Source organism: Dunckerocampus dactyliophorus, chromosome 1, assembly GCF_027744805.1.
Source record: "Dunckerocampus dactyliophorus isolate RoL2022-P2 chromosome 1, RoL_Ddac_1.1, whole genome shotgun sequence".
In the NCBI taxonomy this organism is placed as follows: domain Eukaryota; kingdom Metazoa; phylum Chordata; class Actinopteri; order Syngnathiformes; family Syngnathidae; genus Dunckerocampus; species Dunckerocampus dactyliophorus.
Genome location: NC_072819.1, coordinates 25,167,359 through 25,183,738, shown reverse-complemented (window position 1 = coordinate 25,183,738; position 16,380 = coordinate 25,167,359). Strand labels below are relative to the sequence as shown.

General features: G+C 38.9%; 1 protein-coding gene across 1 annotated transcript in view; it reads left to right on the top strand.

The window, feature by feature from the left end:
- The window catches only part of ttll10 (tubulin tyrosine ligase-like family, member 10), a 46,125-nt gene that overhangs the window by 22,483 nt on the left and 7,262 nt on the right, over positions 1-16,380 (top strand). The window contains exons 2-5 of the mRNA XM_054794091.1: positions 12,974-13,188; positions 13,306-13,453; positions 13,694-13,812; positions 13,912-14,032. Of these exons, the coding sequence (XP_054650066.1) occupies positions 12,974-13,188; positions 13,306-13,453; positions 13,694-13,812; positions 13,912-14,032 (603 nt within the window). The remainder of the gene's footprint in view (positions 1-12,973; positions 13,189-13,305; positions 13,454-13,693; positions 13,813-13,911; positions 14,033-16,380) is intronic.

Sequence of the window (16,380 nt, the reverse complement as noted above, 5' to 3'; positions counted from 1 at the left end):
TGCACAAAATGTAATAAGCCATGACAAAAGAGCTTAGGGGGGCTGGAGATGTGTACAATATGGAAGTAATTACATTTAATCAAGTCAATACAGGACATACACCACAACTGCAACATAACATAAAAATTAAAACAATGATGGCATATAATTATTGAAACACATGGCTTCAATTTGAATAATACCACAAAATGATAGTATATTATTAAACAAAAATGAGTCGTAAAAAACATAATAAACAATATACTACAGGACTTTTGTGCTTAAAATGATAACAATACAAAGGAATATAAATAATATTCATTAAAAATACTTAAAAATTGTATACAAATGAATTTTGAACTTAAAAAAGTAAAAATAGATAATAATAATAATAATAATAGTTTTTTTTAATCCAAATGTATTACAGGATTTAAATAATGTGAATATTAGTAGTAAAACAAAACGTACCACATGACTTTTTCAGGTAAAAAGCAAAAGAAATGGTAGTAAAAATGTGCTACAGAACTTTTACAATCGAAACAGTCAAAAGGAAAAAAAATATATAAATAATCATAGAAAAAAATAATATTTAACTTGAAGGGGTAAAGAGTTAAAAAAAATAAAATAGAAATAAAAAGTTATTTTAAAAAAGATTATAGTAAAAGACGTTTTCATTTAGTATGCGTGTCTAAATTACACATTTATTTTCTTAGATTTGAAATGCAAAGAAAAACATCAATGTGGATCTCTGCATACTTGTGATTCAACATTCACCTTCCCCGCAAATTTGCGAATTTTAACTTTTTTTAATATATATATATTTTTTTTAAATCAGAAAATAGGTTGCTTTTTCCAGAGAAACCACATCTCATTCACCCTAAAGCCAGTAATAATTTATAAATGCATGATAGTAAAGCATCAAATGTACAACATAGTAATACGGCATACGGTACAGTATACAGCACATGTACGTAGTAAGAACGTGACATCAGTGCTGGATGTGTGTTGCTCCAGCAGCACTAGCCTCCACAGCCAACTTTCTTGCAACATTTTTAGCAAAGTGAGCAGAATATACTGTATGATGGTAAGTCATTACTGAAATTACAACAGGCAAGTTGACATGGCTCGGAGGAACATCCTCTCTCCAACAGTTAGCCGGGACTCATTAACCCCAAAGAACAGCAGGGATCTACTCTTTTGAGCGGTTTAAAATGATTAAAATGATATCATAATATAATCATCAGTACTTTCCTGTTCTTATGGGATAAATCACAGGGTTGTACTACCTTACAATGAGATCCATTAAGTTTCCAAATGTGTTTCCCTGCCCTTTAACACTCGGTCTACCAGAATTCTGCAACTACCAGAATGACCATAGCAGTCATTTTGACTCTTTGTATATAATTGGGATTATCATTAAAAAGATCTCAAAATAACTTGGTGGAATAGGTAAAAAACACATCAGGACACTAATTGAAAACTATAGTGATTGAGCGTTTGATTGAACTGACACAACATAACTTCTCTGCAATTACACATGCAAACTCGAACTGCAACCATTTTCTCTGAAGCAAGGCTAAAGCCTCCATAGCTGTCACCTTCTTTCTACTTGTCATTTTTGTCTCTCTTGGGTTTAGAGTGACGCTACAGCTAGGTTTTAGCATCACAGAGCATAAAAAACAAACAGCCAATAGAGCAGGAGAAAGGGCGGGAAAAATGTAGCAAATAGTGAAATATGACACCCCCTGTAAAAAGCAGGCAGTCAATTTGACTGCTATGGTCATTCGAGGTAGTAATACTCAGAACTCTTTTGTGTTTTGAAATTTGAATGATAAAACAATGTTAGAATAAAATATACACACATTTAGGAAAAGTCAGGGTCCTATGGGTACATAGGTTTTTTTTTTAACCAAGTTATGACATTGCAAATTTTGAAAACAGTCAAAATGACTGCCTTGGGAGTTCGAGTGTTAAAGGATGCTTAGAACTGTGAGCATAATGCAATGATGACATGATTTGCATGACTGCCAGAGGTAACTAAAACCAGTGGACAAATGGCTGACAAGGTTGAGGCGTTCACACCCTGGAAGTGTTCTGACATTAGAAAGAGTGTGAAATCTGATGTCTTGTAAGGCGGCTTTTCCATACTAACATTTATCACCAGTGGATGTGGGCAGTGTCAGAGCCTGGGAATACAACCTTGTACGCCCCCCAGTCCTGTGTCTATTGTACTTGCATAAGGAAATCATTCAATAGCAGGAGAGCGAGAGCGAGCCTACTGAGACACGCCTCTCTTTACTTGGTAACTTAACTCCGTTCCCTCCACGATATAACACGTTGACAAGGTGGCTCCCTGGAAATAATAGCAGGTTGTGTAGGGACACCATTGCTGCAGGCTGCATCCTGTAATTGGCCACTACTTCCTGATGCACTTGACATTACGTGGGAATGGGTCAGCCTCCGCCCTCCGACGCATATACACCTTTTTTTTCACACAAAAACTTGACAACTCACAATAAAGGTCTTATTCCACATGAATAAGAATATTTTATACAACACCAGTTAAAAGTTTAGACACACTTTGTAATTCAGTCGCATGAAGAAGTGTCCATGCTTTTGACAGGTGCTGTATGATACATTATATGTTATATTATGAGAATATCTTTCAGTATAATACGATGATCAGTTAAGCTTCTTTTTCGGCATGTTTGTAATTTTTTTTCATTATTGTGTATATAGAATACAACTTGTGTTATTGTTGCAGAAACAATTTATATGTATATTATTATTTTATTGATAGAATTGTTTATTCTTTGGTGTAAAAAAGCACGCAAGAGCTAATAAAAAAAATGACAGATACAATGAGTATACTAAAAAGATGGTTTGATAAAAACAGATTATCCCTGAAGATAAGTAAAACTAAAATCATGCTATTTGGTAATAGCAGAAAGGACATTTGTGCGCAAACACAAATAGACGGTATAGACATTGACAAGGTGAACGAAAATACATTTGGGAAGAAATACTTAAATACTGAATAAAGCAAAATTCGTCTGGTGTTTTGCCACTTTTTTTGCGTGGCCATATGGGGTAACTACAAAAGTACACTTCACTCACCAACTGCACTACAAAAAAGGTCAATTTACTGATCTGAACCTTCAAACAGCTAAAATTATGCATAAAGCAAACAATAACCTGCTACCCAAAAACCTAATACAATTCGTCTCAACAAGCGAGGAGAAATATGACCTTAGGGAAAAATGTAACTGAAAGCACTACGGTCGAACAACGCTAACCTTTGGCATATCAGTATGTGGAATAAATTATGGAACAGACTGAGTAAAGAACTCAAACATCCATCCATCCATCCATTTTCTATACCGCTTCTTCCTCATTAGGGTCACAGCGGCATGCTGGAGCCTATCCCAGCTGACTTCGGGCGACAGGCGGGGTACACCCTGGACTGGTCGCCAGCCAATCGCAGGGCACATATAGACAAACAAGCATTCACACTCACATTCATACCTATGGACAATTTAGAGTCGCCAATTAACCTAACATGCATATTTTTGGAATGTGGGAGGAAACCCGAGTACCCGGAGAAAACCCACGTACACACGGGGAGAACATGCAAACTCCACACAGAAATGCTCAGGGGAGAATCGAACCCAGGTCTTCCCGATCTCCAAGCTGTTACTGTGTTGGCCAACGTGCTAACCACTAGACCACCGTGCGGCCTAGAACTCAAACAATGCACCAAAATGAGCCATTTCAAGAATCAGTGCAAACAGTTGATGTTTACAAAGTACAAGGAGGGAGAATCCTGAACCACAGTGTACATACAATGCATGTTTAACCACTCTTCCACTTACTACTTAATTCTTCATTTCTTAGGACTACTTGAAGTATTACATTGTCTGTACTCACTCATCATCAAACTATTAATTTGTCATTACTTATTATTATATATTATTATGAATGATACATACAGTCATTTATTTATACATTACAAACCTTAACTCCTATTGTAATACACCTTATCATTTTCTTGTGTTATTTCAAAATTGGTAAATGGTACATGTTGAATACAGGAAGTGCACAATCAAATGTATTAGCAATTGATGTGAAATGGAAAGGGAGTAGGATTAAATATGCTTTGCTTCTTCCTTCTTCCTTTTTGGACATGTGGAATTGTTTATTGTAATTCTGTATGTGATGTATTCCAATGTAACTATGTTCAAAATAAAATTAAACCATTACCGTTACCATATGATGAGAAAAAGGGGTTTTATGATAGATTATTTCAATCTTAATTGAACATGCACGTACAGAATATGTATGCATATACCTGTACTGTACACTCCTGTTCAAAATTTTAAGACCAGTTGAAAAATGGCAAGAATTTACATTTTGCAGTGTTGAATCTTAAGGAGGATCTAAGCAGAGCTTCAAAATGCAAAATGCAGAAATAGGAGTAAGATAAAAAAAACAACTGAATAAGCCATTTATTGCAAACAACCATGAAAGTGAAATGGGATGTTCATCAGTTGATCAACAGTTGAAGACCATAGCTCAAAAAATAAAATAGAAAACATTCAAAAAGGACTCCATAATGAGTAGCTGTGCCATTCTTGTTAATCACCTCAACCTTTGGTTTGGAATGCTTGATGCCGGTGTTTCCAGGAGGCCAGTGGGAATGTTGCTCCACGTGGTGAAGATAGAACTGTCTGGAATTGATTTGATTTCTGTCCATTTTTTGTAAACTTCCCTTACCATCCATCCCCACACGTACTCAATTGGTTTTAGGTCAGGGGAACACGCAGGATGGTCCAAAAGAGTGAGGTTGTTCCTCTGGAAGAAGTCCTTTGTCAGGCGGGCATTGTGAACTGCAGCGTAGTCCTGTTTCCAAACCCAGTCATTACCACCAGACGACGGCCTTCACTAATGAGGGCTGCCCCCTGAAACATCTCCACATAGCCATCCAGGGCAGGTGCCAGTTTTTGGGTCTATCACTTGACTCATACAGAAGAGAGGTGGCGGACCTCATAGCTTGGTGTCGTGATAACAATCTCCTTCTCAATACAGATAAAACTAAAGAGATGATCATCGACCCAAGAACAAGGGAAAAGGTGCCACATAGACCCCTGTTTATTGATGAGACTGAGGTGGAGAGGGTGAAAACCTTCAAGTTCCTTGGCACACACATCAGCGAGGACCTCACCTGGTCTCACAACACCCAACAAATTCTGAAGAAGTCCCAAAGGAGACTGTACTTCCTGAGAAGACTGAGGAAATTTGGCATGTCCACCACAATCCTGAGTTGCTTCTACAGATGCACTATCGAAAGTGTCCTTACCGCCTCCATCACTGTTTGGTACGGTAACTGTACAACACGTGATAGGAAGGCACTCCAGGGGTGATCAAGACCTCACAGAACATTGTTGGGGCAGCCCTCCCCTCACTGCAAGACATTTATAAATCTAGAGTCCTACGCAGAACACACAACCTCATCAAGGACAGCACACATCCACAACACTCATTATTCACACTCCTACCGTCAGGAAGACGCTACAGGAGTTTGAAGTCCAGGACCACAAGGCTGGCAAACAGCTTTTACCCACAGGCCATCAGGCTTCTCAACGAAGCACTCACACACGCCACACGCAACACACACTCATAGCACTTTATTTATTTATTTATTTATTTGTATTATTTACTTGTATTAATGTCTCTTCTGTTGTTGTTGCTTAATTTCTTGGTATTTATGTATATGTGTTTATGTTTCTTATGTTCTTATTCTTTCTTGTGTTTTCTTTCTTTTCTTGGGAGAATGAACAGAATAAGATTTTCATTGCATGGTATAACTGCTGTTTTACTATGCACATGACAATAAAACTCTCTTGAATCTTGAATCTTGAATCTTGAATCTTTATTGTTCCATAATCAGGATGTTTTTAAGAAGTTTCAAATGACTGTCTTACTGCGTCCAGCCTCAGCAGCAATGGCGCGCTGCGAGAGGCCTTGTTTGTGCAGCTCTTTCTCTCCCTCAAACAAGAGCGAAAGCTGAGAGAAAGAAAATGATGCTGAATTCACACTTTTGCCAAGATTTTGGCTTTTAAAGGCTGTGGTCTTCAACTTTTAATCAGCTGATGAACAGCCTTGCCTGCCGCTTGCCCGATCTCAGCTGGGATAAGCTCCAGCATTCCCGCGACCCTACTTAGGACAACGCGGCATAAAGGATGGATGGATGGATGGATGGATGGGTTGTATGCAATAAATTGTTTCCTTAGATTTTGTTTGTCCCACTCTCATTTGTTGTTTTTGCATTTTGAAACTCTACTTAGAACTCCCTGAAGATCCAACAATCTAAAATGTAAATTCTTGCAATTATTCTTAAAATTTTGATCAGGACAGTCGTCCCTTGCCACACTGTGGTTCGAACATCGCGCACTGACTCGATCACGGTTTTTCCAAAATTAATTCATAAATGATCGCAGTTTAGTGGTTGACTATGGACTATTATTCGTCCAAAAATATTGAAAGACAAATTATATGTAGTATTCTGGTCACTAGGGGTGAGTAATGTTACATTGATGAGACATGACATTAGATTAGATGACCTTCACACTGCATGTAGTCATCCATGGCATGCCCGACATGACATGAAAAAAAGTTCTCCTCCCATTGCATGTGGCACTAGCAAGTTTTTTGCCTCTTACTTTGTCCTTCGTCCCCACTCCATTTGAAACCCTTTCTTAAGTTTAGAATATACACATTTGAAGCTAACTAGTTAGCTCGGTTTGTTACTGTTATTGTTTAAAGCAGCGGCCGTCTAGTGTCCCTGCAGTGATCCCGTAGCCTGCGTGTTACATTTGAGCAATGTGTTGTAAACAAAGAACAATAAAAGTGTAAAGGTGACTATAAGAGCGTTAGCCTACTTCATGTCTAGAGGGCTCTAATAATGGTGAAACAAATATTTAGAAAGTCATAAAGAGGGATTCTATGCCCTAACTATGAAAATATACCATTTATCAATATTGAATCATACGTCACGGAAATTCACTTATCACGGTTGGGTCTGGAAGCAATTAACCATGATAAACGAGGGTGACAGTATAACACTGCACAATTCAAATGATTGATTGATGAAAGATTGCCACTGACACTGTCGTCGAAGCAGTATTTGTTTAAATATTATTTAGGCTTATTTATAACATTTGATTGTAGACATTCTGGTAACCGTAACGGTATAGTTTATTTCCAACATGCAGACCAATTTATATACAGTACAACACGTTTACAATTGCACAATTCAACACGTGCAAAAATGAGCCCGAAGAAGCAGAATTTATTTAATCCTACCCTTTCTCTGTTTTTCAGCTATTACGGGTAGTTATTATTTAATCCTTCCTACTACTTTAGCAGTTTTTGGATGAAAATGTTTTGTAGTCCAGTTTCAACTTGTGGCTAGCTTGTTCTCTAATATCAATTCATACATGAAAAGTTATTAGATGATAATAATATAAGTAGATAAATGAGAAAATAAATAGTAACTAAATAAATAGGAAATACATAGAATAACAAATAAAATAATAAAATAGGGGGCGTACAAGTAAACAGAACTTTGTATGATACATGATAATGATGATGATAATACAATGATAATACAATAACGCCTTAGCCAGCAATGCATTAACAAGAATAAAATGAGAATAAATAGTGATGCAGAAGTAAATTTGGGTATTTATTAAAGTATTGAATTTGTCTTTGATTATTTTGAAAATGGTTAAATAATAAAATGGTTACATAGTACAATATGTATTTGTGTTATTATTGCGGTAGTACTTTTTGCAGGTGATTGCATGCAAGACTACATTTACATTTGCACATTACCTCATTGAACTATACAATAAAAATGAGCATTATTATTTTTGTACCGATTTATTTAAAAATGTCATTTAAATTCATGATCTTTGTGACTGAGGTTGGTTCAGGTGTACCTGTGCTGTGTTCAGTGAGTGTACCTTGCCAAGAAAAGATGGAGAGAGCAGATAGGTGCTGAAAACACTAGATATAGGTTTACACAAGTGTTGTCTTGGCAGATGGTGTAGCATGAGGTGCAGAGGTTGTAAACCAAGCCCACTCTCTTTGTCCACCTGCACTGCTCTTTAACATGGCGTATCTATCAAATGGCGAATCTTTATGAAGGTGTGGCTGCACACAAATCTCTGTTAAAACACCAACGCGGGAGGCCCGCTTTAGGAGCATTTTTTCTTTTTTTTTTTACCAAATAGGCCACACAGGTCTCAATGTATTTCCTTGTGTTTGTGATGAAGTCATGTCGCTCTGTGAATACATTTGAATGTGGCCGCAAACAGCCAGTGAAAAGTCAGTATTTTGTGTTATTCTGGTGACAGGTAACTCCCAACTGTAAGGCAACTTAGAACAAACAGAAGCCCTTTCTGAAGTAATTCAAAACAATGTATTCCAATAGATTTAGCCTCAATAAAAACAATGTTGCAATAGGGACACATACAGCAGTGGAGTTACCACATTTAAATAAATAAAGCAGCATATCATTTCCAGAAAATGTTCGACTACAAAAGTAGAATCCCATTTGAAGAGAAAGGTGAATTTATCCCCCCAAAATCCCTTATTGAACCAATAAACAAAAAATAGCTTTAACTCATCGCACTATATTTACCGAAGCCACAAAAGTTATGTAACACTATCTTAGTGGCTAATGTCATTTATGGTTATGGTTTAGTTTATTTCTCACTTGCATTTTTGCACAATTCAACATGTCTGAAAAGGAGTAGGAAGAAGCAGAGCTTATTTAATCCCATCCCTTCCACGTGTCTCAGCCATTACTGATAGTTTGTTAAAAGCGAAAGTAGTACTGTAGATTAAATGCAGGAGTAAACACTGACAGAAACATTGCATAATGAATACACTAATATGGAATAGATGACAAATAATACCTCGATTAAATAATAATGATAACAATAATAATTCCAAATAAGAAAGAATAAAGAATAAAGCAGGAGTAAAAGCTTACAGAAACATTGTATAATGAATAAGTAAATGCAAACGATTCAATATTCAATATTAATAAATGGAATATTGTCATAGTTAGAGTATCGAAAACCTGTTTATGAAGTTTTTTTAAACTGTTATTAGAGCCATATAGATATGAAACAACACCACTACAGTCACCTTTACAATCTTAATTATTCCTTGTTTACACCACATTGCTAATGCGTAGGCTATGGGATCACTGCAGGGACATGAGAGACAGCCGTGCTAGCGAGCTAGCAAGTTAGCCTCCAATTTATGTATTCTAAGGTTACGAAAGAGTGTCAAACAAAGTGGGGAAAAAAGACAAAGCAAGAAGCCAAAACTTACCACTTCCACACAGAATAGGAAGAGAGCTTATTTTCACTCTATCATGTCGGACAAGCCATGGCTGACTACATGCGGTGTGAAGGTGATGTGGTGTAACATGTTATGTCTCATCAATGTTTTGTGTCATAACTGACGCCTAGTGGACAGAAAACAACATATAACTTGTATTTCAATCATTTTGGCGAGGGATGCGCCGATGGATCGGTCACCGGTCAATACCGGGCGATTCTCGTAAAAAACGTGATCGGCATATGCCGATAAACGCCTTTCAAAGCCGATCACAAAAACCGATCGGCACACCTACATGTGCGCTGTGTCACGTAAGGTTGCCATCAGCCGCATTGAGCCGACAAGGGACGCACTTTGTCCTGTATTGCAGCGTGAATCAAAACTAGACTGGCTTCAGTTAAACAGCTTGACACAGGCTATGATGTGTATGATCACTCCCTTATCAACCCTATTGGCGTTCAACTTTTCTTGCATCTTTGTTTACACGCTTTGCCTAGCTGTCACTTGCTGTACCTAACATTGGCGGCAGATAACTAGCTCGCTAGCCAGCGTTATACACCTAGCTTCTGGTCTTGGGACTCCAAATGTGACTTTTTACCACAGTGATATTTGTTTTTTAAAACAAACAAGCAAGTTGCGAGCTCATTTTTGTCCCATGGGAAAAATACATGTGGATATCACGTTAACGGGGTATGTACGGTAGTAACTTATTCAAATGTCACTGAACAATTTTGCTTCCTTGTTGTCATTAATCTAATCATGTCTTGTCCTCAACACACTATTTGTGTGTGGTTGTTTAATGAACATAAACACATAGTGTGTCCAGCCTTATGATGGTGATACTATCACAGGGGTCTCCTATCTCGCCTAACTCTGATTTTGAGTAGCTCACCGAAGGGTCAAAGAATGTTTGCTTCAATTCTATAACTGTTGAATTTAGACTTTCAGACCGCATTTATTCGTACAAAACATACATCAAATTAAATTCAAGTTTGTGTCAAATAGTACAAAAATCCATCCATCCATCTTCTGTGCCGCTTATCCTCATTAGAGTCGCAGGAGTATGCTGGAGCCTACCCCAGCTCACTTCGGGCGAGAGGCGGGGTACACCCTAGACTGGTCGCCAGCCAATAACAGGGCACATATAGACAAACAACCATTCACACTCACATTCATACCTATGGACAATTTAGAGTCACCAATTAACCTAACATGCATGTTTTTGGAATGTGGGAGGAAACCCCAAGTACCGCACATGTAAACTCAAATCTTCCTGACCTCCTGCCTATAAAACTGTGGCCAACATGCTAACCATTAGGCCACCATGCGTCCCTAGTACAAAAATTGTTTTTTTTAAATAATTACTTATTTGCCAGGAGCGCTTGGAATTGTGTGATGGCAGGCCTGGCCAATACCACTCATCATAAATACATTGAAAAATGTACAGTTAATCCATGTGATCGGTATCGGTATGTCTGTCAATGTCAGTACTTTTGACTAATAATGGGCCATAGTCAACCACCAAACAGCAAGCAAGGTTTTTGAAAAAACGCAACACAGTGAAGGAGTGATATTCAAACCGGGATGCAGCGAGGGACGACTGTACAAAGTTGTGGACCGCTAAACGAAGGTGAAGAAGCTACATGTCTTCCATCTTGGGGGTGGATTTATTTATTTTTCAGAGAAACATGGGAAAAATGTCTACATTCTGCCATCCAGATTCACATCAAATTCTGCTTTTTCTCTTGGAGAAGATAGAAACACACACCATGAAGGCAAACTGAAGTGACACTTGGCTACAAGTGCCAGCTAACAACTGAGTTATTAAAACAAAGCGGGCTGTACGGCGGACTTGTGGTTAGCACGCTCAGGAGATCAAGGGTTCGTATTTCCGTTTGAACATCTCTGTGTGGAGTTGGCCTGTTCTCTCCCGTGTGTGTGTGGGTCTTCTGCAGGTACTCCAGCTTCCTCCCACATTCCAAAAATATGCACGTTAGGCTAACTGGAGATTCTAAATCGTCCATCGGTGTGAATGGTTGATTGCCTATACGGTATGTGACCTTTGATTGGCTGGCGACCACTCAAGGGTGTACCTCACCTCTCGTCTGAAGTCAGCCGGGATAGGCTCCAGCTTACCTTACCTAATGAGGACAATCGGTATCGAAAATAGATGGGTGGAGGGATGGATGGATGGCAGATAAAACACACAAAGTATACATTTAGACATGCTTTTCCCCTTTGTTTCAAGACACAGTACTCCTCCAAATCTGTTTTGGCTGACACCTTGCTCTTTGTTACCAGACAGTTGGCATAACAGAGGCCTCCTGCTGGTTAATATTGAATGAATCCAAACATAGATGCTGTGCAATAGACTGTCTTGAGGATAATTGCTGTTGAAAGGTCGTACAAGTGGCAGCTGTTGCTAGGGCTCCCATTACTGGGCTAACTACTGTTGCTGAGCCACAGTGTGTCAGATAGCGTGATTCACGTCTGTGCTTTTTGCTGGCTGTCTTGGAGGTTGAATGTAGAGTACATCGTGGCGGAAGAAGAGAACACTGAGTAGTAAAGCGGGTAAATCCACTTTGATTCTTAATATAGCAATGTTAAGCATAGGTATGGTGTTAGTCTTGAAAACTCTCCGAATAAAGTAGAATAATAAAGTAGAAGCTTTTCAAAAAGCTTTATTGTTTCCAACAACAAAACAATTCTGGGCCAAAATGCTTTTCTTTGCTGATCAAGATAATGAGTGTGCTCATTTGCCTACTTTAAAATGACAAAAGGGACACTTTAGACTAGCGAAGAAATGCAGTTGTTCGGCACATACACTTTACTACGTGGCTTGCATTTAATGCACTGGGGTTTTTTTCCAGGTTAATGTGATCGAATATTGTATTTTATTGTTATGTGTTCCAGAAAGGCAAAAGGAAAACGTTGCTGTCAAGTAAACTGTATGTCATTAAAATTTGTAAAATAAATAAATAAAGAAGGCAATGCATACAGTTGAAACTCACCACGCTCCTGCATTGTAAAAAAGAAGTCTAAAATAAAACACAATATATGAAAAACTAAAGAAATATATTTGAAAATTAAGGTATAAAGAAGGAAGAAAAGACTGCATGAAGATTCAGTTAACAAGCAAGTGACAACCCAGTGTATACGTGTCACTTTTATTAGAATTTGTTATATATTCATATTTTATGGCTTCTGAGCAGATCTCAAAGCACAGGTCATGAGTCGTGAGCACAAGTCACAAAAGACCATAAAATGCATCAAAGGAATGTCATTAGCATATGTTTTCATCATCATCATCATGTTTGTTAGCAGGATGAGGCAAAAAGTACTCAGTCAATTTGCACTAAGGAAGAACCAATGCCATTTTAGGCGCATTTGTTTATTTTCTTTCAATTCTATGGTACTTGAATTATAGTTTAGGTATTTTAAAAAAAATCTGTATTAGTCGTGATTATTTTAAATCTTGAAGGTTTTTTTTTTACATTGAAAAACATGGTTATGATTTTTCCTATTGCATGTATTTAATAAATACACATTGCTGTTAATGGAGGTCCCTCTTCGTCTTCAGGGTGATGTCATCTGACAGCATGAAGCCCTGCAATGAGGCCCAAAACGGTGAATTGGAGAAGCAAGAGGAAGACAAAGAAATGTCAGAATTGTTAGCTCCTCCTCATGATGTCATACAGATATCAGAAGACGGACTGATGAAGGGCCGGAAGAAGGAAATGCAGTCTGGGTATGGCAAAAGGAGATTTAACAAGAAGAGGCTGGGCGGACGCTCGGGTATGTGTGTGTCACATCACAATATACAGGGCCTTGCAAAAGTATTAACCCCCCTTGGATATTTCAGCCTTTTATTGCTTTAGGCACTGTACATATGTGATTGTATGAAAATGTCAGGTGCACGGCAGGTGGGTGGACTCCATAAGTCCATCCCCAGAAGCTCGCGGATGTGCTCCTGCAGAGGCAAGGAGATGGGACAGCCTGAAGAGGAGCTTGGAGGTGCTGGGCCTTTCTTCTTCATTGGAGGAGCCAATGGTGCAGAGATGTGAGTACAGTAGCTTGATACACTACGTGGTCAAAAGTGTTGGATCAGAGGGCCATCTACAACAAAGTCCTCCAAGCATTGCTTTATGGAAGAGCCCCCTACATCAAATTCCACAATTAGTCACAGAAAACCTAGTAGCGACAAGAAATGGCCAAAAAGACAGGTTCTTGTCCCCTGAATCCAGCATGTCTTAGTGAGCTCTTCTTCTACGAAGTGTGATGACATTCCTCTGCCCTCTAGAGTGAGCACCTACTGTGAAAAGAGAGGATGGAAGAGGATCTATAACAACCACAGGGATGACTTCAAACTCAAGTGGTGTGAGACCAAATCTCCATCCAACTACCTCAACTTCAGAGAAGGTAGTGAGAGAGGCTTCATTTGAGTAATGGTCAGCATAACTGTTCAGTTCTTCTGATAACATTTTGGATTTTGACTGTTCCCACCCATGTTGCTCGCAGGTGAACAACTGGTGTATCAGATCCCCAACAACAAGGTGCTCACCACCAAGATCGGCCTGCTCAGCAGTCTAAGGGAGTACGAGCGAGTCAGCAGCAAAGTCAACCACGGCCAAGCACTCAGGTCCACTGCCTGCGGCTATTTTTAAAAAACACGTTAAACGGGGTTTCTTCTGGCTGGAAATGACATAGCAAATAACTGGAAGAAGTTATTTAGAGTTAAATAATGGGCACTTGGCAGGGTGTGGTGAGTTTTCATGGCTCGCGATAATTAGCCAAAACGTGGGGCAGTCAGAAGTCTAAGGCGGATAGCCCAAAAAGTGGTTGGATTCGCGGACTGGATGGCTGGTCGTCAGCGGCGGTGGAGGACACCGGGTTTGCCGACTGCCTGGGGTCCTGCTGGAGCGCCATCAAGCTTCTCTTGCATTCAAAGTCTCCCTAAAGAAGGCGCCTGATCCTCTAAGTTTCACCAGTGATTTTGAAAAAGTGAGTCAAATATGTTTTTGTCTTAATTTTATGGTTCCTTTTTCATATGATAGCCCAGGGGTCATCATCGGGCACCGAGGATTCCCCCACTACCACATGAGGCACCTGCAAGCCTGCTTTTCATTCAGGTTTTCAGTTAATAATGTGAGAACACTAGAAAGAAATGAATCCTGAAATACAAACTATGAGTTGTGGATACCAGCATTTTGTTCATGTTCTGGTAAAACAAGCATACAGTAGACGCCCTTACAACATAAATAATCCGTTCTGAGAACCTTTATGTTCTAGGGTTTTTATGTTATACGAAGCGTAAAATACATGTAAATAGCCTAATCCGTTCCAAGATCTTCCCAAACTTACCCCTTTGGCACTTCAAAATATTCAAAGTCCACCAAATATGGTGGGAAAATATAAGAAAACGTTAGCATAAACATAGTAGAGTAACATTCCAATATAAAATAAGGTAATAAATAAGATTACTGTAAATGAAAAAACTGAAAAACAAAAACAATCCTACCGTTCACGAGATGTCTTGATCAGGAGCGCAAGTGGAGGCAGGAAGGAGGAGGAGGACTAGCCTGAGTCAAAACGCGACTCAAAGAGTCTAAGAGTCAGCTGGTCTCACAGACAAACGCACACGCACTACACGATAATGCTGTGTACAAAATTTTTATTTGTAACTTAACTTAATTGTTTATACAGTAAGTTAGTTTAAGGGCGACAACGATGAGGAAAGGAGGTTGAAGGGAGAAGCCTGTCTCTCACACAAACTCACGTACGCGCTGTATGCTGTATAAGTCAGCCAATGAGATGAGAGCGTAGGAAGTGCCCCGGTAATCAGCCAATGAGATGAGAGTGGAGGCGGTGCTCCGATAATCAGCGAATGAGAGCGTGAAGCGTCAGAAAGCATCACCAAGTGTTAGTCTGAACTTGCACCGACTTGAGGCATTAATAAAGTTGATTGAAAAAAAAAAAGACTTGCACTGACTTGACGCTTTATGTTATATGGAATTTATTCTGTAATACGATGCAAAAACTTTACATAAATTCTTTACGTTCAGTGGAATTCACGTAAAAGGAGGTTTACGTTATGCGAGGTACTACTGTATTTGGTTTGTTTGGGTTTGAAATAAGCTCTGAAAATAAATGTTACGAAATGAGTAGCTCTTGGCCATTTTCATTATGTAAAAGTAGCTCTCACAAGGAAAAACGTTGGTGACCCCTGAAATAGTAAATTTTAAAATTTTCACTTAATCTATTTGTAGATTACCAATTTTTCTACCAATTTTTAAACCAATTTTTATGATCGGCATTGGTATCGGCAGCATAAAATCCTGATCGGAACATCCCTAATATTGACCCAATGTCCGTGAATGTACCGCGCATCTGTGCTATTTGCTTGCTACGCCACCACAAGGTGCGTGCAATGTTAATGGGCGACTTGGTCAAGCTTTAGCAGGAGGGGAAGGACATCGAGTGTGGACTTAGCGTGCCCTCTGTCCGACACACAGTTGCAAATATCTACTATTCTGCTGTAGAAGAGCTCGCCTTAAAAAGACTCGCTGCTTTCTGCAGCTCACGTTGTGTTCCACGGGGGAATTCCGCCCACAATGACAACTTCCAGGTACAGTATAATGGCATTTCATGCTCAATTCGACCTGTTGACCCAGGGAGAGGGGTGGTCTACAGAAGAAATGGTCCTCCTATTATTCTTAAACTTACCTACTGAGTGCTGAAACAGAGTAACTGCACTCGCTTGATTTTTAACTCCTTGTTTCATTTTTCATCTGCAGGTCCATGTGCAAATGCTCTGATTCAACTCCCCAGATACAACATGTACTGAAAACCTTTACACACACTTTTCGTTGAAATCATTTTTGAATTTGTGCATAAAAACGTATTGTTTCTAAAATTATCATTAAACTTGACTTGTGCTGGCGCACTGTGTGTTATTTTGCCCTACCTAAAATTCAAACTGCACTTTAA